At 45.1% G+C, this 22,614-nt stretch overlaps 1 protein-coding gene across 7 annotated transcripts in view; it reads right to left on the reverse strand.

Annotated features, from left to right (window-relative positions):
- The window catches only part of flt4 (fms related receptor tyrosine kinase 4), a 271,100-nt gene that overhangs the window by 47,802 nt on the left and 200,684 nt on the right, over positions 1-22,614 (reverse strand). For 5 of the 7 annotated variants that reach the window (XM_059990711.1, XM_059990706.1, XM_059990705.1 and 2 more), the window contains 6 exons: positions 20,070-20,201; positions 14,875-14,996; positions 9,348-9,483; positions 9,166-9,270; positions 6,577-6,690; positions 5,784-5,872 (listed from right to left, as the gene is read on the reverse strand). In XM_059990711.1, coding sequence (XP_059846694.1) covers positions 5,784-5,872; positions 6,577-6,690; positions 9,166-9,270; positions 9,348-9,483; positions 14,875-14,996; positions 20,070-20,201 — 698 coding nt within the window. The remainder of the gene's footprint in view (positions 1-5,783; positions 5,873-6,576; positions 6,691-9,165; positions 9,271-9,347; positions 9,484-14,874; positions 14,997-20,069; positions 20,202-22,614) is intronic. The other 2 variants (XM_059990708.1, XM_059990707.1) reach the window with 1 other exon arrangement.

A 22,614-nucleotide genomic window follows, 5' to 3' on the forward strand; every position in this document is an offset into this window, starting at 1 on the left:
ATCAGCCATGATGAAATGGCAGAGCAGACTCGATGGGTTCAATGGCCTAATTCTGCTCCAATGTCTTATGGTCTTATGACACTATTTTCTCAGAGAAGGAGGTGAGTCTTTGCAACTCTCACTCAAAGGCCATTGGGGGAATGGGAGTGTAATGTTGAGGCCTAATCAGATCAGACGTCGTAGTGAGTTGGGCTGAAGAGGTTGCTAATGGTTTGTGTATAACTGGTTTTACCATTACACAGTAGGTCAATGAACTTCCTGCTCATGTCCCTGCTGTCCCTCTGCATCCCTCCCTTCTTCTTGTGAGAGTGTCCCATCAGTGGGGCTGGGGGGGGGGGCGGTCAGCAAGATGTTCCATTAGGTGGAGCTAACTCAGGGGTGGGCAAACTTTTTGACTTGTAGGCCACAAAGGGTTCTAAAATTTAACAGTGGGGCAGGACCAGGAGCAGATGGACGGAGTGTTTTGGTAATACACCTCATAAGAGAAAATAAAATATCATGGGATATGTAGAAAACATGTGCTTTAATTTCAATTGAAAATGAACAAATGTATTACAACAAAATATCTGTGTTTGAAGTCCCATGGTATTTAGCTATTTATTGAAATGACTTTTAAAACACTGAAAATTAAATGAATAAAATACAGCTTTTTTTAATAGTAACAGTTATTATTTTAAAGCACTGAAAATTCTGTTATCCTTCAAGATATTATCATCATCACTCTCCTCCTGACTGTCTTTATTTCAAAAACGGTAGGAGATGCAGGTCTACTTGTCCTGCTCCTTCTTATTCAATTGTCCCCTGTGCCAAAACTCAACGACGACCAGCACAAGGACAGAACAGTGACAGCGTGCCAGTATGCGGAGCGTGTTATTTGATCTGGAGCGCATTTTGTATGTTGAGAACGTATGTGCACCTGCGCACTACTCATGTCCATCACTTAACAGAAATGACATGTAACATGTAAGGCTTATTGAAAAAAATATTTTCAAATGCATTTTTTACATAACACAACGAAGAAACTTATTTTTAATTTCAGTGGGAACAGTGTTGTTGGTCTCCCTTTTTAGCCAGCGCATCAAAGTCTGGATTTAGTTTTGTTGTGGCGATTCTCAGGATGGATCTGAGGTGTTGGTCAGTTAAATTGGATCTGTGGCTGGCTTTGTTGATGTTCATGACACTGCACGCCTGTTCACACAAATAGGTCGAGCCGAACAAAGAGTAAAGCGCAAATGTGGAGTAATACGCTGCACCTCAACAAAGGCCAATGTATATAGAGTGCGTCATCTATTGGGAAAATGCCAGAATTGCAGGGAAAAAACATCAACAAGGTTTATTAATATAATTTCATCAAGTTCTGCGGGCTGGATTAAAAAGCTTAACGGGCCGCATATGGCCCCCGGGCCGTAGTTTGCCCATGCCTGAGCTAACTCATCACATGGACACTGCCTGTCACATGATCAGCAAGTCCCCAGCTGAAAGCCTAAAGGTCGAAGAGCCTGTGTTGGCATGTTTGGAGGTGAGAAGCCTGTAGTCTGTGAGTCTGCAAAGTCTAGAGCCAAAGACTGGAGGCTGGGTGATTGCCTGTTCTGAGGTTGGAGGCCCGTCTATGTGTGTGAGTGTGGCAAAGGAGCTTGTTTTGTTGTTGTTGTTGTGTTGTTCTGTCAAACATTGTGGACATGTTATGTTGGCGCTGGAATGTGTGCTGACACTTGTGGGCTTCCCTCAGCACACCTTTAAGCTGTGTTGGTGGTTAAGGCAAACGACATGTTTCATTGTACACGTGATAAATAAATGAATCTGAATCTGGATGTGAGGGATGATTGTGTCCTGGGCTAGTAACTGTTGAACTGGTCAGTGTTTACAGCTGCAAAACTGCACACAACTCACTTTAGAATCATAGAGACAGACAGAACAGAAACAGGCTCTTCAACCCAATTGGTCCATACTAACCACAATGCCTATCTACTGTAAGTCATTCCACAGCAGTTAGTGCGGCATTCCGGGGTTTGGAGTTCAATTCCAGTGCCACCTGTAAGGGGTCTCTCTGTGTCCTCCCCATGGAAGATGTGGGTTTTCCCCTGGTGCTCCGGTTCCCTCCCATGTTCCAAAACAGCAGGTAGGTAAAGAGGTCATTGTAAATTGTCCTGTGATTAGTTTAGGGTTAATGGGGTTATGGGTTGCTACAGTGGCATGTCTCAAGGGGCAGAAAGGCCTATTCCGTGCTATACCCCTAAATAAATAAATAAATAAATAAATAAAGAGATTTGCCTGCATTTTGGCACATATCCCTCTAAACCTTACCTATCCAAGCACTTGTCTAAGTGCCATTTAAATTTTGTTAATGTACCTGCCTCAAGCACTTTCTCTGGCATCTCCTTCCATAGACAGATCACTCATTGGGTGATAAAATTGCCCCTCAGGTTCCTGTTAAATCTTTTCCCTCTCACTTTAAATCTGTGCCCTCTAGTTTTTGATTCCACAACCCTAGGTAAAAGATTATATGCATTCACAGTCTGCCCCTGACGATTTTACACACTCTGTAAGGTCACCCCTCAATTTCCTATACTCCACGGAATAAAGTCCCAACCTGTTCAACCTTGCTCCATAACTCAGTACCCCAACACCCAGCAACATCCTCATTAATCTCCTCTGCACTTTACTGCTTAATTACATCCTCACGGTAGCAGGGTGACCAAAATGGAACATAATCTTCCAAGTGCAGCCTCACCAATATCTTGTACAACTGCAACACGACATCCCATCTTCAGCATTCACTGACTCTGACTGATGAAGGCCAGTGTGCCAAACACCTCTCACCATCCTGTCTGCCATGACACCAGTTTCAGATTCAGATGTATTACATGTACATCGAAACATACCGTGAAATGAACACAGAACACAACAAAACAAACCCCTTCCCTGCCTCCACCCACATACATAGTTCTCTAGCCCCAGAACAGTCTGTGCTTGGCATCACGGAAATCAGACAGGGTTCCTTTGACATTCCCAATGGACTGGTAGAGACTTGCAGATTCAGGGCTCCAGCCATCAGCTGTTGATTTCTGGACTTTGATCTGGACTTCTGTCTGACCACTTTCGGCAAATCATGCATTTGTACTTACAAATATTTCCTTACAGTATTTGTCAGGGTTTGGGAGTATTTTCTTAGCTGTGAAGCTCTTTGCCTGTCCTAAGATTGCGAAAGGAGACAATGAAAATGTTAATGGATTGTTTTGAATCTCTGAGTTGGTGCTGGGGACAGTTACTCGAGAACGGTGTCTGCAATCCCTTGGCACGTTTCTGCAGCGTTGTTAGGACCACTGTTCCCCTTCCAAACACTCGGAAAGCCTTTTATTCTCTGCAGGGTTTCTCCTACAGAGGAGGATATCATTTCAGAAGCCAGGCCACCCCCAGGAAAATGAAGGAAAGGGAAACAAGCCAATTTAGCCAGCCAAACCTTGCGTTTCTTCATTTACATCCACATGTAAAGGCTTCATAAATAATAATGAGGGCCCTGGGAGGGAGTCAATCAGGAGAAATTGTTTCTAGTGGCAGGAGGGGTCACTGGCCAAAGGACATGGAGTGAAGAGGGGCCCGGAGAAGAATTTTAATGATAAAAGTGGCTGGAATTTGTGTCGTGGGAAAAGATTTAACTGGAATTTGAGAAGAGAATTAAATATACTTTATTTTATGATGTGTAGATCGAAGCATACAGAAAAATGTGCTGTTTGCGTCAAATCAAATCAGCAATTTGCGCTTGGTAGCCTGAAAATGTCACCATGCTCTCAGCGCCAACATAGCACAAACCTAATAAAATTAACCTATTTACTAACTACTACTGCTACTAACCCTACTTATTATCCTAACCCGTGAACATGGGAGAAACTGGAACACTCGGAGGATACCCGCGTGTTCATAGGGAGAATGTACAAACTCCTTACAGTTTCGGGAATTGGACCCCAATCTTACAGATGGCAATGTAAAGCATTATGTTAAATGTAATATTACTCACAATTCCAATTATTATTCATGGAACTGGAAAATGTGGGGCTGTGAGGTAAGAAAAAGCACAGGAGGGGACTGATTGGGCAGCTTTTTGGAACAGACCACAATGGCTAGTTGGATTTCTGATGTCCTACAAGATAGAGTCATTTAACACTACAGCAAAGTAACAGGACCTTCAGCCCAACTAGACTGTGCCAAACTCTCATTCTGCTTTGTTCCAATAACCCACACATGGACCACAGTCCTTCATATGCCTCTCATCCATGTAGATATAGAATCCTCTTTAAACTGTGTGCATCCACCACCTCAGCTGGCAGCTTGTTCCACACTCTCACCATCCTCGGAGTGAAGAAGTTCACCCTCATGATCCCCTAAACATTTCACCTTTCATCCTTAACCTATGACCACTAGTTCTAGTCTCACCTAACCTCAATAGGAAAGCTGCTTGCATTTACCTTATCTATACCCCTCATAATTTTGTATACCTCCATCAAATCTCCCTCAATCTCCTATGCTCCACAGAATAAAGGCCCAACCTATTCAAACTTTCCCTGTAACTCAGGTCCTCAAGTCCTGGCAACATCCTTGTAAACTTTCTCTGCACTCTTTCAATTTTATTGACATCTTTCCTGTCGGTAGATGACCAGAACTGCACACAATACTCCAAATCAGGCCTCACCAATGTCTTATAGAACTTCAATATTACATCCCAATTCCTGTACTCAACACTTTGATTTACCAAGGCCAATGTGCTCTCTTTATGACCCTCTTTACGATCTGATGTTCCAGATGCATTCTCCTCCATTTTTAGAGGGTGGCAATGCATCAGGGAGGGCAAATGGAGGAGGTACATTTTCAGATGCTGTACAGCCACGCCATCCTGTACAGTTCCAGGATCTGATGGCTGTGAAACTTGGGATTCTCTGGGTAGGATGGAGGCCTTAAGTCTGTGAGGAGTCTGAAGCCAAGGGGAGGTCTCGAGCAGCCTGCCTTGGAGACAGAGTTAGAGAGAGGTGTGTGTGTGTGTGTGTGGGAGAGAGGGGGGAGAGAGGGAGAGAGAGAGATAGGGAGGAGAGGGAGAGAGAGAGGGAGGAACAGGGCTCGGTGTGTGTGTGTTAAAGGTGGTGGGAAAGTGTCTTGTTTTATTGTTTATTGTGGCTGTTTCTGTTGTCCTGCTGAACACAGAACATCGAACACTGTAGCACAGTAAAGGCCCTTCAGCTCAGAATGCTGTATCAACCTTTTAACCTGCTCTAAGATCGATCTAACCCTTCCCTCCCACATAGCCCTCCATTTTTCTATCATCCACGTGCCTATCTAACAGTCTTTTAAATATCTCTAATGTATCTGCCTCTACCAGCACCCCTGGCAGGGTGTTCCACACACCCACCACTCTCCAAGTAAAAAAACTGAACTCTGACATCCCCTTTTATACTTTCCTCCACTCACCTAAAAAATTATGCGTTCTTATATTAGCTGTTGTGGGAGTGAATGGTACACTGGCGCTGGAATGTGTGGAGATACTTGCAGACCGTCCTTGTGTTGTGTAGGTGGTTTACGCATGTCTTGAATTTCACTGCGTGTTTCAATGTATATGTGATCAGTAAATGTAAATCTGAATCCCGTATGGTTCCAGCGTTTGGAATCTCGCCAGGGCTGGTGGTAGAGGCAGTGAGGGTTGGGATTCTGTGGGAAAGGTGGGAGGGCTGGATAAATTGAACAGATTCAACATCTGGCAACACAGCGAAAAGACAAAGTGTAAAGGCAGGTGTTACCCGGCAGGGGATGAAGTCTTCCCGTTTGTTCCTCAGGTAGTTGGAGAGGTTTCCGTATTTGCAGTATTCCACAATTACCATCAGGGGCCCTGCAGCGGGTAAGAACAGGCTGGTTACAAGAGAAACATCACCCACAATTATAACTCTTGTGAAGGAGCCTCACTTGTTCAGGAAACACACGGTTCAGGAAGACAGCTCACCACCTTCTTCTCTAGGGCATTTAAATGTGAAGATCACATCTCTTTAAAAATCATGCCATTTGGCACCTATCAATCTGAGGTTCACTGGGAACTGTCAGGTGTAATAAGATGGGTCAAGGAGCTGAGGGAGATGGACAAAAGGTGTGGAGGGGCAAGGGGAGAGCCTAATTAAATACTTTGAGGATATGATGAAACAAATTGGTGAAGGCAGAGCAGTGGATGAGGAGAATTTGGGTGTTAAACAAGGTGCTCCATGGTAGGCTCATTCAGACATGGGAACCTATAGTGTAGGACTAGAGGGCACAGCCATGGATGTCCATTCAAAACAAAGATGAAGAGGAAATTCTTTATCAAGAGGGTGATGAATCTGTGGAATTCACTGCTACAGACGGCTGTGGAGGTCAAGTCATTAAGAATATTTAAAGCAGAGGTTGACAGGTTCTTCATTAGCCAGGGTGTCAAAGGTTATGGGGAGAAGGCGGGAGAAGGCAGGAGAATGGGGTTGAGAGGGATAATACATCGGCCGTGATGGAATAATAGAGTGGACTCGATGTGCTGAATGGCCTAAATCTACTCCTGTGGTGTTACTATACCATTTGCTTTGGTGCAGGCTCCCAGCAGGTTAACAACATTGAGGTGGTTTCCAATGTGGATGAGGATCTTCAGTTCAGACATCAGGGCTTTGTGCTCATTGGCGGTGGCTCCATCTAAACAACGAAGAATCACAGCACATTAACCCTTGTTAGTATTGTCACTGCTCTCCACGGATACCAGTCCTCACATTTCCACCAATGGCAGCATGGCGTCAGTCTCAAATTTACGCGTGATTGGGAGGGGAGTTGGGGGACTTTGGGGTTCTAACATTTAACTGTCATTCATTCTTTATGGGCACTCCTCTGTTTTAGTGGATGGTTGCAAAGAAAAAGCATTTTAGGTTGTACATTGTACACATTTCTCTAGTATTAAATGTACCTTTGATTTTGCCCCCTCAAGTTAGCTATTTCCCATCTGGGGAAAAGACTCTAGCTGTCAACTCACCTAAGCCTCTTCTCATATTGTACACCTATATCAAGTCATCTCTCATTCTCCTTCGCTCCAAAGAGAAAAGCCCTAGCTTGCTCAATCGTTCCTCATAAGACATGGTCTCTAATCCAGGCAGCATCCTGGTAAATCTCCTCTGCATCCTCTCTAAAACTTCTCCAATTCTAATGTTTTAATGGGATTCACAACCCACCAGCCTCTGCACAAGTGCCACGGGTAGGATTGGTATTCAATGGGTATCCTTGTAACCATAAACACAGGAGATTCTGCAGGTGCTGGAACTCCAGAGCAACACAAAATGCTGGAGGAATTCAGCAGATCAGGCAGCATCCAAGGAAATGGTCAACATTTCAGGTTGAGGCCTTTCATCAGGACTGGAAAAGAAGGGGCATGCTGAACTTCCCTTCCAGTCCTGATGAAGGGTCTTGGCCCAAAATGTCGACTGCTTATTCCTCTTCATAGATGCTACCTGACCTGCTGACTTCCCCCAGCATTTTGTGTGAGATTATTGGTTCCTCAAGGTTGTTATAGCTAGGGGTGGTGATGGGGACAAGCTCCTACTACCTGTTAAACGCTTCCAATGGCGTGCAACTCAAATAGCCTCTGACAACCAAGTGCAGCTCCTGGCCTTCACATGAGGCTTAGCCACTAAGCCCAGTGAAACCATTTCTACTGACAGGAGAAGGGACAAAGGCAGGCTACTGGCACCTTAGAACTCTGATCTCAAACCTACACTACCTTGTGGCTATGCCCACACATGGGGAAGGAATCGGAAGTAAATCCCAGAGGAAATCTCTGGAGCTGGAGACCCCACGGTAGACCCGAACCGACGGAAGCCTCAATGATGTTGTAGCCACATAGCCTTTTGCGTCAGGATCACACTGTGGGAAGCAGACATTTATGGTGTCATAGATTACTGGATGTAGGTCTAACGTCAACTGAGGATCTGACTGGATCACTTGGTCAGTGTCGACCACATCAGTACGAGGCTGTGCAAGTGCAGCAAGGGAGGGGTTAAAATGGTGTGCTGACATGGTAGCGCTGTGAGGTGTCACAGCATGAAGTGACTATTGCAATGCTTAACAGAACCAATGATCGGGGTTCAATTCCTGCTGCTGTCTGTAAAGAGCTAGTACTTTATCCCCATGACCATGTGGATTTCCTCCAGGTGCTCTGGTCTCCCCCCATATTCCACAGACGTACAGGTTAGGGTGAGTGAGTTGTGGGTATACTATGTTAGCACCAGGAGCACTGCAACACTTGCAGGCTGCACCCAGCACATCCTCCGACTGCGTTGGTCGCAGAAACAACGCGTTTCACTGTCTGTTTTGATGTGCGTGTGACAAATAAAGCTAATCTTTACTTGAAAGTTGAGATGGGGAGAGGGAGAGGGTGTGTAGGTGGTGGGGGGAGCCCAGGAAAAGCTGTGGTGGTTGAGCAGAAGGATTAGGAAGGGATGATTCAAGATTTAAGATTGTCACATTTCAGTACACCAGTGTGAAGGAGAACAAAATGATCATTTCACTGGATGCTGCATAAAAAACAATAAGCATAAAGAATATAAAAAAATTAAAAACACAATAAATATAACTCCATAAAAGCATCCTATAAAACACAAGTAACATAGTCTGATTGTATTACAGGTGATGTGTATCTGATGGTGACTGAGGGTGTGCATGGTGGGTGGGATCCTTCATGATGTTACAGCCCTTTCCCGACACCTCTCTGTATGGATGCTCTTGACGGCGGGCAGGCTAGTGTGGTGTTGTAGAGGCTTCCTGTTCACTACAGCGCAGTGTCTGTAACCAATGGTGAATATGGTGATGAGGAAAGAGGTCAGGGAAGGGTAGATGAGGTGGGGAGGTGTGTGAAAGCTTGGCTGATGGGTGTTAGGCACTGAGAGTGTGTGTACACACACCCACACCCCCCCCCCCCCCCCCCGGTGAGGGGGTGAATGGCTGACGGGTGTTCGGCACTGAGAGAGTGTGTACACACACATACACACCACCCCCCCGGTGAGGGGGTGAACGGCTGACGGGTGTTTGGCACTGAGAGAGTGTGTACACACACACACACACCCTGGTGAGGAAGTGAAAGCTTGTCTGACGGGTGTTCGGCGCTGAGAATTCACTCAGACTCACCTTTCAGCATCTTCACAGCTACTGTCCTGCAGCTGCTGCTCTTGTCGATTCCGAAGGCCGAAGCCTCTACCACCTTCCCGAAGGCTCCATGACCCAGCGTCTTGCCTGAGGGAACACATGCGTGAGCAGTGAAGAAACAGACTGAACAAGTTGTGCTGACAACCAGAGGGAAGGACACTCACCTAACCGAAGTCGGTCCCGAGGAAACTCCCACTTGCTGGAGTCGTAGGGCAGGTACTCACTCTGTTCATCCAGAGGTACCTCACCTGGATCCATGATAATGGACAGGTATCCGGTTTTGATGTCGGCTGGATTGGTCTGCAACAAGAAACATTGTCAGGCTCAGCTGCTATCTGAACAAATACTGTATGTTTAATGATATCTCTCCCCAGAAGGGTTTGACAATTGTCTAAGAGAAGAGTAGCTTTGTCACATCTACAATGAAACATCAAAGCATAGTGAGGGTGTCATTTGCATCATATACAAAGAGTGTTGTCACAGGAAAGCAACATTCATCATCAGGGACCCCCACCACACAGGCCACACTCTCTTCTCGCTGCTGCCATCAGGAAGAAGGTACAAGAGCCTCACATCAGAAGGTTCAGAAACAGTTATTACCCCTCAACCATCAGACTCCTGAACCAGAAGGGATAACTTTACTCACCCCAACATTGCACTGTTCCCACAACCTATGGACTCACTTTCAAGGACTCTTCATCTCATATTATTTATTTATTTAATGAGATTCAGCATGGAGTCGGCCCTTCCAGCTTTCGAGCTGTGCCACCCAGTAACCCCAATCTCGACACTTATTGTTTTTTTCTGTATTTGCAGTTTGCTGTCTTTTGGTTGTTTTCCCATCTTTGTTGTGTGCGGCTTTTCATTGAGTCTATTGTGTTTCTTTATATTTACTGTGAAAGCCCGCAAGAAAATGAATCTCAGGGTTGTACACGGCAACGTATACAATATGCAGTTTTATAATAAACTTATTTTGAACTTTGAACACAGCCCAAGGATGTCCTGGGGGCAGACTACAAAAGTCACTATGCTTTTGGCTCCAACACAGCATGCCCCAAACCTACTAACCCTGAGAAATACGTCTTTGGAATGTGCGAGGGAACCGGAGCACGTGGTACATCCTGGGATTTGAATAGCTTACTTCTGTTCTTTATATTCTTTTGTTTTTACACAACACAACAGCAAGTTTTAACATTTTATCCAGGCCACCTTCCACTTGTTTCAGAGTCAACATCACCAAACTTGGTCAACATCGATCATTGAACACTACAGCACAGAAACAGGCCCTTCAGCCCATCTAGTGCATACCAAACCATTCATCTAATGGAGTGACAGTCAGACTCGATGGGCCAAATGCTCCAGAAATCTCCTGTATCTTGTAGTATTGTGGAACCAGGTGGGTTTTCACAGTCACCATGGTGATGTTAGCTTTCTATTCCAGATTTATTCCATGACTTGAACTGAGCTTCCCAGCTGTCTTGGTGGCATTTGTAGTGTTCTAGGTCCTATTATCACTGTTCCAATTGCCCTAAAGTCCGAACCCCAATCACTGGCACTGTGAAGCCGTACACTAACTGCAGGCTGCTACCCTATGGACTAGTCTGTGTTGATCTGTTATTCTGCCCAGCCTCATCGACCTGCACCCAGACCACAGCCCTTCATACCCCTCCCGTCTATGTGGTTATCCAAATTTCTCTTAAATGCTACATCAAACTGCTTGTGCTGGCAGCCCATTCCACACTCACATCACCCTCTGAGTGAAAAAGTTCCCCATCAAGCTCCTCTTAAGCATTTCACCTTTCACCCTTAACCCATGACCTCTATTTCTAGTCTCACCCAACCTCAGTGCAAAAAGCCTGCTTGCACAGACCCTATCAATACCCCTCATAGTTTTGTACATTCTATCAAACCTCCCCTAATTCGCCTATGCTCCAGGGAATAAAGTGCTAAGCCATTCAACCTTTCCCTGAAACTCAGGAGGGTGGAAATACACACTGCACAGGGAGATGTAACTGGAACTGGCTTATTAACGTCACATGCACTGAGATAACAGAGAAAAGACTGTGTTTGCACGTGATCCAAGCAGATAATTCCATACATAAGTGTAACAAGGAGGTAAACTGGAAAACAGAATGAAGAACCTACACTCCGTGGCTACGTTATTAGGTACACTAGCTCATTTATGCAAATATCTAATCAGCCAATCATGCGACCATTAGACATAGGAGCAGAATTCGGCTATTCAGCCCATTGAGTCTGTTCTGCCATTCCGTCATGGCTGATCCTGGATCCCACTAACCTCCATACGCCTGCTTTCTCACCATATACTTTGATGCCCTGACCGATCAGTAAACTATCAACTTCCGCCTTAAATATACCCACGGACTTGGCCTCCACCGCAGTCTGTGGCAGAGCATTCTACAGGTTCACTGCTCTCTGACTAAAAAAATTAATTCCTCTATTCTAAAAGGTCGCTACTCAATTTTGAGGCTGTGCCTTCTAGTTCTGCATAGCTCCACCTTAAGAAGCCTCCTCTCCACATCCACCTCTGCACTCATCCTTTCTGAGATATGAGCCCAGAACCATTGACAATACTCCAAGTGTCTTATAAAGGCTCAGCATCATCTCCTTGCTTTTATATTCCATTCCCCTTCAAATGAATGCCAACGTTGCATTTGGCTTCTCTACCACAGACTCAATCTGTGAATTAACCTTCCGGAAGTCATGCACACAGACTCCTCAGTCCCTCTGCTCCTCTGATGTTTGAACCTTCTCCCCATTTAGATAACATTTTGCAATATTCTTCCTTCTATCAAATTCATACATTTCCCAACACTCTATTCAATTGCAACTTTTTTGCCCATTTTTCCAATTTGTCTAAGTCCTTCTGCAATTGCATTGCTTCCTCAGCACTATTTCCCCTCAACCTATCTTCATATCATCCAAAAACTTTGCCACAAGCCCATCAATTCCATTATCTAAATCATTGATAAACAATGTGAAAAGTAGCAGTCCCAGTACTGACCCTTGAGGAACATCACTAGTCACTGGCAGCCAACCAGAAAAGGCCCCCTTTATTCTGACTTGCTGCCTCTTGCCTGTCAGCCACCCCACTATCATGTCAGTATCTTTCCTATAATGGCATAGGATTTTATCTTGTTAAATAGACTTGTGTGTGGCACCTTATCAAACGCCTTCTGAAAATCCATGTAAATGACATCCACTGCCTCTCCTTTGTCCACCCTGCTTGTTACTTCCTTGAAGAACTCTAACAGGTTTGTCAGGCAAGATTTCTCTTTACAGAAACCATGACGACTTTGACTTATGTTATTATTAGTCTCCAAGTACCCCGAAACCACAACCTTAATAACAGACTCCAAAACTTTCCCAACCACTGAGGTTCAGCTAACTGGCCTCTAATTTCCTTCCTTTTGCCTTCCTCCCTTCTTAAAGAGTGGAGTGACATGTGCCAGCAACCCAGTGCATAAAAGTATCTAGACATGGTCAAGGGGTTCAGTTGTTGTTCAGACTAAACATCAGAATAGAGAAGAAATGTGATCTAAGTGATTTTGACCGTGGAATGATTGTTGGTGCCAGACGGGGTGGTTTGAGTATCCCAGAAACTGCTGATCACCTGAGATTTTCAAACTCAACAGTCTAGATTTTTCAGAGTATGGCGAGAAAAAACAAAAAAATACCCAGTGAGTAGCAGTTCTGTGGGCAAAAACACCTTGTTAATGAGAGGGGTCAGAGGGGAATGGCCAGACGGGTTCAAACTGACAGGAAGGTGACAGCAACTCAATTAATCATGCGTTACAACAGTCGTGTGCAGAAGAGCATCTCAGAATGCACAACACATCAAATCTTGAAGTGGATGGGCTACAGCAGTAGAATACCACAAACTTTCACTCAGTAGCAACTTTATTATTTACAGGAGGTACCTAATAAAGTGGTCATTGAGTGTAATGTCACAGTTTCAGAGAAAGTGCAGTGAGGGTAAAGAAAGTGCAAAGGTCACTACAAGCTAGACAGCGAAATCAGGAGTCTATCTTTTTGTTTTTGGGAGGTCCATTCAAGAGACACTGGAGCCCCTGAGGGCACTTCTGAAGTTGGAGGACTGTTCATGTGAAAGGGACCTGTTTTCCTGTTGTTGTTTTGATGTTTGTGTTCTGTGTTGTTCTGCTGAGCATTGTGGGTATGCTATGTTGGCAAAGGATTGTATGACAACACTTGCGGGCTGCCCCCGGCACATCGTTGGATTGGCTGTAAATGCAAATGACGTATGTTTTGATGTACATGTGATCAATAAATCTGAATCCGAACAGCGGCATAGAAGCTGACTTGAGCCTGGCAGTAGGTACCTTCTACCAGATGGTATTGGTTGGTATTGATTTATTATTTATTACATGTACTGAGGTTCAGTGACAAGCTTGTCTTGCATACTGTTCACACAGATCAGATCATCACACAGTGCATTGAGGTAGAACAAGGGAAAACAATAACAGAATGAAGAATAAAGTGTCACAGTTACAGTGAAAGTGCAGTGCAGGCAGACAATAAGGTGCAAGGTCATAAGAGGCAGATTGTGAGGACAAGAGCCCATCCGTCATCATATAGAGGCATTGATCGTGTGAATAGTCAGAGGCTTTTCCCCAGGGCTGAAATGGCTAACATGAGAGGGCACAGTTTTAAGGTGCTGGCTAGTAGGTACAGAGGAGATGTCAGGGCTAAGTTTTTTACACAGAGAGTGGTGAGTGTGTGGAATGGGTTGCTGGTGACGGTGGCGGAAGTGGAAACGATAGGGTCTTTTAAGGGACTCCTGGATGGCTACATGGAGTTAGAAAAATAGAGGGCTAAGGGTAAAGCCTAGGTAGTTCTAAGGTAGGGACATGTTCGGCACAGCTTTGTGGGCCGAAGGGCCTGTATTGTGCGAAGGTTTTCTATAACCATATAACAATCACAGCACGGAAACAGGCCATCTTGGCCCTCCTAGTCTGAGCCGAACCCTTAATCTCACCTAGTCCCACCTACCTGCACTCAGCCCATAACCCTCCACTCCTTTCCTGTCCATATACCTATCCAATTTTACCTTAAATGACACAACTGAACTGGCCTCTACTACTTCTACAGGAAGCTCATTCCACACAGCTATCACTCTCTGAGTAAAGAAATACCCCCTCGTGTTTCCCTTAAACTTCTGCCCCCTAACTCTCAAATCATGTCCTCTAGTTTGAATCTCCCCTACTCTCAATGGAAACAGCCTGTTCACGTCAATTCTATCTATCCCTCTCAAAATTTTAAATACCTCGATCAAATCCCCCCTCATGTTTCTAACACTGGGATAGAAGCTTCTTTGAGCCTGATGGTATGAGCTTTCAGGCTTTTGTATGTTCTGTATGATGGGAGAAGGAAGAATGTCTGGGGTGCTGGGGTCTTTGACTCTGCTGGCTGCTTTACCGAGGCAGCAAGGTGCAGACAGAGTCCATGGAGGAGAGGCTGGTTTGCTTATTTTGAAGGGAGGGATTAGATTTGGAGGTCCTTCATATTGTCATTTTGGAAGGGAACTGAGGCTGGTAGAAAGCAATGGGGAGGAAGTTCAACAAACCTGAGGTTTTATAACGTATTAACAGTGTGGAAGCATGCAGAAGTACTGAGATTTGAATAAATTAAGTGCCAGTCTGAGCTACTTACCCCCAGGAATCTTACCCGCTTGACGTTACAGAAGATGAGGATGAGCAGAATCCAGAAGAAAACGGCGATGACTCCTGTCCCAACTAAGATCACAATCTCGATGTTTGATTTGTCACCACCACCTGTTGTAAGACCATAATATATGGAAGCAGAATTAGGCTATTTGACCCATCGAGTCTACTCCACCATTTCATCATGGTTGATCCAATTTACCTCTCAGCCCCATCTCCTGCCTTCTCCCTGTATCCCTTCATGCCCTGACAAATCAAGAATCCATCAACATCTGCCTTAACTATACATAAAGACTTGGCCTCCACAGCTGCCCGTGGCAAAGAATTCCTCAGATTCACCACTCTGCCTAAAGAAATTCATCCTCATCTCAGTTCAAAATGAACACCCTTCTATTCTGAGGCTGTGTCCTTTGGTCCTAGACACTCCCACCATAGGAAACATCCTCTTCACATTCACTCTTTCAAGGCCTTTCACCATTCATAGGGTCACCTCTCAGTCTTCTGAATTTCAGTGAGTACAGGCCATCAAACACTCTACATATGACAAGCTGTTCAATCCTGGAATCATTTTCGTGAATCTCCTTTGAACCCTCTCCAGTTTCAGCACATCCTTTCTAAGATAAGGAGCCCAAATCTGCTCACAATACTCCAAGTGAGGCCTCACCAGTGCTTTATAAAGTCTCAACATAACATCCTTGCTTTTATATTCTAGACCTCTTGAAATGAATGCTAACATCACATTTGCCTTCCTCACCACAGACTCAACCTGCAAATGAACCTTTAGGGAATCCTGCACAAAGACTCCCAAGTCTCTTTGTAATTCAGTTTTTTAAATTTTAGAAACATAGAAAACCTACAGCACAATACAGGCCCTTCGGCCAACAAAGTTGTGCCGAACATTCACTACCTCAGAAATTATTAGGCTTACCTATAGCCCTCTATTTTACTAAGCTCCATGTACCTATCCAAAAGCCTCTTAAAAGACCCTATCATATCCGCCTCCACCACCGTTGCTGGCAGCCCATTCCACGCACTCACCACCCTCTGAGTAAAAAACTTAACCCTGACATCTCCTCTGTACCTACTTCCCAGCACCTTAAAACTGTGTCCTCTTGTGGCAACCATTTCAGCCCTGGGAAAAAGCCTCTATCCACACGATCAATGTCTCTCATCATCATTTTCTCTCCATTTTGAAAATAGTCAACCCTTTCATTTCTTCTATCTAAGTGCATGACCATACACTTCCTGACACTGTATTCCATCTGCCATTTCTTTGCCTATTGTCCTAATCTGTCTAAGTCTTTCTGTGTTCTCTCCACTTCCTCAAAACTACCTGCCCCTCCACCTATCTTCATATTGTCTGCAAACTTTGCAACAAAGCCATCAATTCCATCATCCAAGTCATTGACATATAATGTAAAAATAATCGGTCCCAACCCTGTGGAACACCACTAGTCACCGGCAGCCAATCAAAACAGGCTCCCTGTAATCCCATTCTTTGCCTCCTGCCAAACTGCCACTGCTTTATCCATGCTGGAATGTTTCCTGTAATACCATGCTACCAGTAATCGTAGCTTGTTAAACAGCCTCATGTGTGGCACCTTGTCAAAGGCCTGAAAATTGAAGTACACAACATCAACTGATTCTCCCATGTCCACCCTGCTTGTTATTTCTTCAAAAAATTCCAACAGATTTGTCAGGCAAAGATTTCCCTTGGGGAAACCATGCTGACTATGGCCTATTTTATCATGTGCCTCCAAGTACCGAGACCTCATCCTTAATAATTGACTCCAACATCTCTCAACCATTGAAGTCAGACTAACTGGCCTATAGTTTCCTTTCTTCTGCCTCTCTCCCTTCTTGAAGAGTGGAGGGATATTGGCAATATTCCAGTCTTGCGAAACCACTCCAGAATCTAGTGATTCTTTAAAGATAATTTCTATTGCCTCCACTATCTCTTCAGTCACCTCTTTCAGAACTCTGGGGTGTACATCATCTGGTCCAGGTGACGGATCTACCTTCAGATCTTTCAGTTTCCCAAAAATCTTCTGTCTAATGGTAACCACACACTCATTTCATGCATCCTGACACCTAGAATTTCCACCATACTGCTAGTATCTGCCACAGTGAAGACTGATGCAAAATACTTCTTCAGTTCATCCACCATTTAATTGCCCCCTTTATGACCTCTCCAGCATCGTCTTCCAGCAGTCCGAAATCCAGTCTCGCCTCTCTTCTACACTTCATGCATCTGAAGAAACTTTTGGTATCCTCTTTAATATTATTGGCTAGCTTACTTTCATATTCCATCTTTACCATCTTAATGACATTTTTAGCTGCCTTCTGTTGACTTTTAAAAGCCTCACAACCCTCTAAGTTCCCACTATTCCCAGGAAACTACTCTATTAAAAGCCCTTTCTCTGGCTTTTATGTTGGCTTTGACTTCTCTTGTCAGCCATGGTTCTGTCATCTTTCCTTTAAACTACATCTTTCTCTTTGTGGGGAAGGGTAGGGAGGGGGCAAATCTTCATCACTTCTTATGTCCAGTCCATGATCACACCAGAGACTGTAATTCATTGGAGCAGCATTCCATCCATCGAGTCTGCATTCAATAATCTACATACATGTGTTTTTTTGAAGAGATTTTGAGGAGACTTGGTATGTTACCAATGACTTTAGCAAATTTCTACACATGTACCGTGGAGAGCATTCTAACTGGTTGCATCAGTCTGGTATGGAAGCTCCAGTGCACGGGACTAGAAGCGGCAGAAAATTGTAAACTCAGCCTGCTCCATCATGGCCTCACTAGCATCAAGGGAATCTTCAAAAGGCAAGGCCTCATTAAGAACCTCCATCACCCTCTTCTCATTGCCACCATCAGAGAGAGATACAGCAGCCAAAAGACATACACTATACGTTTTAATAACGGCTTCTTGACCAGCACTATCATATCTCTCAATGGACGATTAATCCACGTACACTACCTCTAGATGCTTTTTTCCTTTATTTTGCTCTTTTTTCATTCCTTATAAAATTATATCTATATAATTTAATAATTATATTAGTTTTAATTTATACTTTTATATATATAAATAAATAAATAGGCCCTTTGACCCACGATGTTGTACTGACCTTTTAACCTACTCTTAAGATCAATCTAACCCTTCCCTCCTATATAGAGAACTCCTTTTCCTTTTAATTCAAAAAGAATTAGTCAGTGATAGTTTGGGGAGAGAAGGTGAATTGCAATCACTCCAAAGGGTGCTGGGACCAGGAATAGTGACCTGGGAATGGTGGTGGGAAACCATTTCACCTGTCAGGGGAGGGGCTTGACAGAACTGGAGGACATGATGGTCATGGGAGGCCCAGATCCACAGCTCACCCATATCCAGTCCAGGTGCAGGAACACAAATGGGAACACTATTTGGGATTCAGAGGTTGTACTGCACTGTGGGAGGGGTGGTACTGAGGGGGGGGGGGTCACATTGTGGGAGGAGTGTTGCATCGGCCAGTACCATACAACAAGTTCTTGAGTAGGTTCACTGACACCCCGTCCACCTGTCCATTCTGTGGGCAGGAGGAGTCAATGCACCATGCTTTCATGGAATGTGAGAGTTGCAGACCCTCCTTCTCAAGAGACTGCTTCTGAGTTTCTGGCTGCACCCTAGTCCTGAGCTCCTCATATGCGGACACCCAGTTCTGAAGGGGGCGGGTCATGAGGACGATCTCCTAGGCCTGGCCAAGATGGCCATTCACGGGTCTAGGTGGCAGAAAATGGAGTGTGCTGCCCAGGCCAACTACCTGCTCCTTTTCCAAGGATATGTTCGTACCTGGTTGTCCTTGGAGAGGGAGCGTGCAGTTGCAGCAGGCGCACTGGGGGAATTCTGGGAGCGGTGCCCCCCCCCCCCAAGGGTATTGATTGTTATATAGATGGTAGTAACCATATTTTGAGTATACTTACTGTCTTGTAAATATTGACTATCTGTGCCTTGTGTATATGTGATGTAAATAAACTTTTATAGTTTTGTTAAAAAAAGGAATGGTACTAAGGGAGGGTCACACTGAGGGAGGGGCAGTACTGACGGAGTCACACTGTGGGAGGGGTGGTACTGAGGGAGGGTCACGCTGTATTGGGGGTTACTGAGGGAGGGTCACACTGTGGGAGAGGCGGTGCCAAGGGAGGGTCGCACTGTGGAAGGGGCGGTGCTGAGGGAGGGTTGGTGCTGAGGGAGGGTCGGTGCTGAGGGAGGGTTGGTGCTGAGGGAGGGTCACACTGAGGGGGGGAAGTGCTGAGGGAGGGTCACACTGTGGGAGGGTGGTACTGAGGGAGGGGTGCTACTGAGGGAGGGTCACACTGTATCGGGGGGTTACTGAGGGAGGGTCACAATGTATCGGGGGGTTACTGAGGGAGGGTCACACTGTGGGAGGGGCGGAACTGAGGGAGGGTCACACTTTGAGAGGGGAAACACTGAGGGAGAATTACAGTTAATATGGATAGAAATACTTGCAATATGCTCAGCTCTGGTTGCCTCATTACAGGAAGGATGTGGACATTTTAGAGATGGTGCAGAGGAGATTCACCAGGATGCTGCCTGGTTTAGAGAGCCTGTCTTATGAGGATAGGTTGAGTGAGGTAGGGATTTTCTCTCTGGAGTGAAGGAGGATGAAAGCTGACTTGATAGAGGTGTACAAGACGATAAGAGGCATAGATCGAGTGGATAGCCAGAGACTTTTTCCAGGGGTAGAAATGGCTCAGACGCAGGGGCACAATTTTTAGAATAACTGGAGGAAAGTCTAGTGGGGTTATCAAGGGTAGGTCTTTTACAGAGAGTGTGTTGGGTGTGTGGAAAGCCCTGCCAGGGTGGTGGTCTGTAATTTTATATGTTCTCTAAAATGGCATGAAGAGCAGGGAGACTTCTATCGCAACTTCTGCAGAAGACTGAGGTATTTTATCACTTCTCTCACATGGACGTTGACCAGACCTTGACAGACCCTCTTCCGCCCGCAGGTCAGCTCACTGCCCACTCTCCTGGAAACATTCATTGGGTGGGATGGTGAACAGCAAGCCCTGGGGTGAGGGAAGGTGCTACAGAAATGCAGTGAATTCTTGCTGAGGCAGGTCTGGACCTGGCACTCCATGGAGAGGCTCTATGTGATTGTTGGTGTGTGCAGATGTTCACTGACCTTGCACGGAGACGAATGCGCTGGAGTTGACACAGCCTTTGGAGTTGCAAGCGACACAGCGATACAGTCCAGAATCATCTTCCTGTGCCCGCGGGATGGTGAGGGTCTGGTTGTGCTCACTGAGGACCACCCCTGTGTTCAAGCACACACTCTGTTAGGTGGGTTGTTCTGAGTGGGTCACAGACCAAAAGAACATATGATACAGGAGCAGAATTATACTACTCAGCCAGCATGGCTGATTTATCATCTCTCTCAACCCATCCTCCTGCCTTCTCCCTGTAACACTGACTAACATATTAACCTCCACTTTAAATAGTGCCAATGACATGGCCTCCACAGCCATCTGTGGCAATGAATTCCACAGATCCATTACCCTCTGGCTAAAGAAATTCTTCATCATAGAGTCATAGAAGAGCACAGCACAGAAATAGGCCCATAGGCCCTTCTAGTCCATGCTTACTCTCATCAACCTGTACCAGAAGTATAGCCCTCCATATGCCTACCATCCAAACTTCTCATAAGCATTGAAATCGAGCTTGCCTGCACTACATGCGCTTGCAGCTTGTTCCACACTCACAACCCTGAGTGAAGAAATTTCCCCTCATGTTCCCCTTAAACTTTTCACCTTTCACCCTTAACCCATGGCCTCTGGTTGTAGTCCCACCTAACCTCAATGGAAACAATTTGTTTGCATTTACCCTATCTATATCCTTTATAATTTTGTACACCTCTATTAAATCTCCCCTCAATTTTCTATGTTCTACAAAGTCCTAATGTATTCAGTCTTTCCTTATAACTCAGGTCTTCCAGTCCTTGCAACATTCTTGTAAATTTTCTCTGTACTCTTTCAACCTTGTTTAAATCTTTCCTGTAGGTAGGTGACCAAAACTGAACACAATACTCCAAATTAGGTCTCTCTTATACAACTTGAACACAAAATCCCAACTCCTGTACTCAATGGTTTGATGTATGAATGCCAATGTGCCAAAAGCCTTCTTTGTGATCCTCCCTAACTGTAATGTCATTTTCAATGAATCTTGGACCTGTATTCCCAGATCCCTTTGTTCTACTGCACTTCTCAGTGCCCGACCATTCACTGTGTCAGACCTACCAGGGTTGGTCCTCTAGAAGTGCAAAACCCCACACTTGTCTGCATTAAATTCTATCTGCCATTTTTCAGCTGTTCAGATCCCGCTGCAAGATCTGATTCCTCGCTGTCCACCACACCTCCAACCTTGATGCCACCTGTAAATCTGCTGATCCAGTTAACCTCATTATCATCCAGATCGTTGATATAAATGACAAACAATGGACCCAGCACTGATCTCTGTGGCACACCACTAGTCACAGGTCTCCAGTCAGAGAGGCAACCATCTACCACCATTCTCTAGCTTCTCCCACAAAGCCAAAGTCTAATCCAATTTACTACCTCATCTTGAAAGCCGAGTGGCTAAAACTTCTTGACCAACCTCTCATGCGGGACCTCATCAAATGCCTTCCTAAAATCCATGTCAACAACATCCACTGCCTTGCTTTCTTCCTGGTAACTTCCTCGAAAAACTCTTTAAGATTGGTTCATACCACATATGAAGCCATGCTGACTGTCCTGAAATCAGTCCAAATCTATTCAAATACTCATATATCCAGTTGTTTAGAATACCTTCCAGTAACTTGCCCACTACTGACGTCAGACTCACCGGCCTATAATTTCCTGGTTTATTCTTAGAGCCTTTTTTAAACAGTGGAACAACATTGGCTATCCTCCAATCTTCCGGTACCTCACCTTCATTAAGGATGATTTAATATCTCTGCTAGGGCCCCTGCAATTTCTGCACTTGCCTTCTACAGGTCTGAGGGGACACATTGTCAGGCCCTGGGGTTTTACCAAACCTGCTTCATCTTAAGTCAGCAAACATTTCCTCTGTAATCTGTACAGGCTCCATGAAGTCAATACCACTTTCATCTCTGTTTTAAAGGGACACCTTCGTATTCTGAGGCTGGGCCCCCAATATAAGAAACACCCTTTCCACATTCACTCTGCCAATGCCTTTCAAAATTTGATAGGTTTCAGTGAGATCTCCCTCCACCCCCATTCTTCTAAACTCCAGTGAGTACAGGCCCAGAGGCCGGCAACATGTCCACAGCCCTGAATGCATCCCAACCTGTACATCTTCAGAATGTGTGAGGGAACTGGAGGTAACCCATGCAGTGACAAGGAGAAACCCTTTCCAGTCAGCAACGGGGATTGAACCAGAATCCTACAGCCACCACTGTAAAGTATTATGTTAACTGCTCTGCTAATGTGGTGCCCAACACCTACTTCATTCACAGGAAGGTTCCCATTTGTATCACCGTCTGGTACGGCAATTCAAATGCACAGGAATGCAAGAAGCTGCAGAAAGTAGTGGACATCCCTGCCATTGACTGTATCTACAGGAGATGCCACTCACTGTCCATCCCGTGCCATCTCCTCACAGCTACTACTGGGCAGCAGGTACACCACAATGTTCAGGAAGAGCTCCTTTCCTTTGACCATTCGGTTCTT

The sequence above is a fragment of the Hypanus sabinus genome, chromosome 15, assembly GCF_030144855.1.
Source record: "Hypanus sabinus isolate sHypSab1 chromosome 15, sHypSab1.hap1, whole genome shotgun sequence".
NCBI lineage: Eukaryota > Metazoa > Chordata > Chondrichthyes > Myliobatiformes > Dasyatidae > Hypanus > Hypanus sabinus.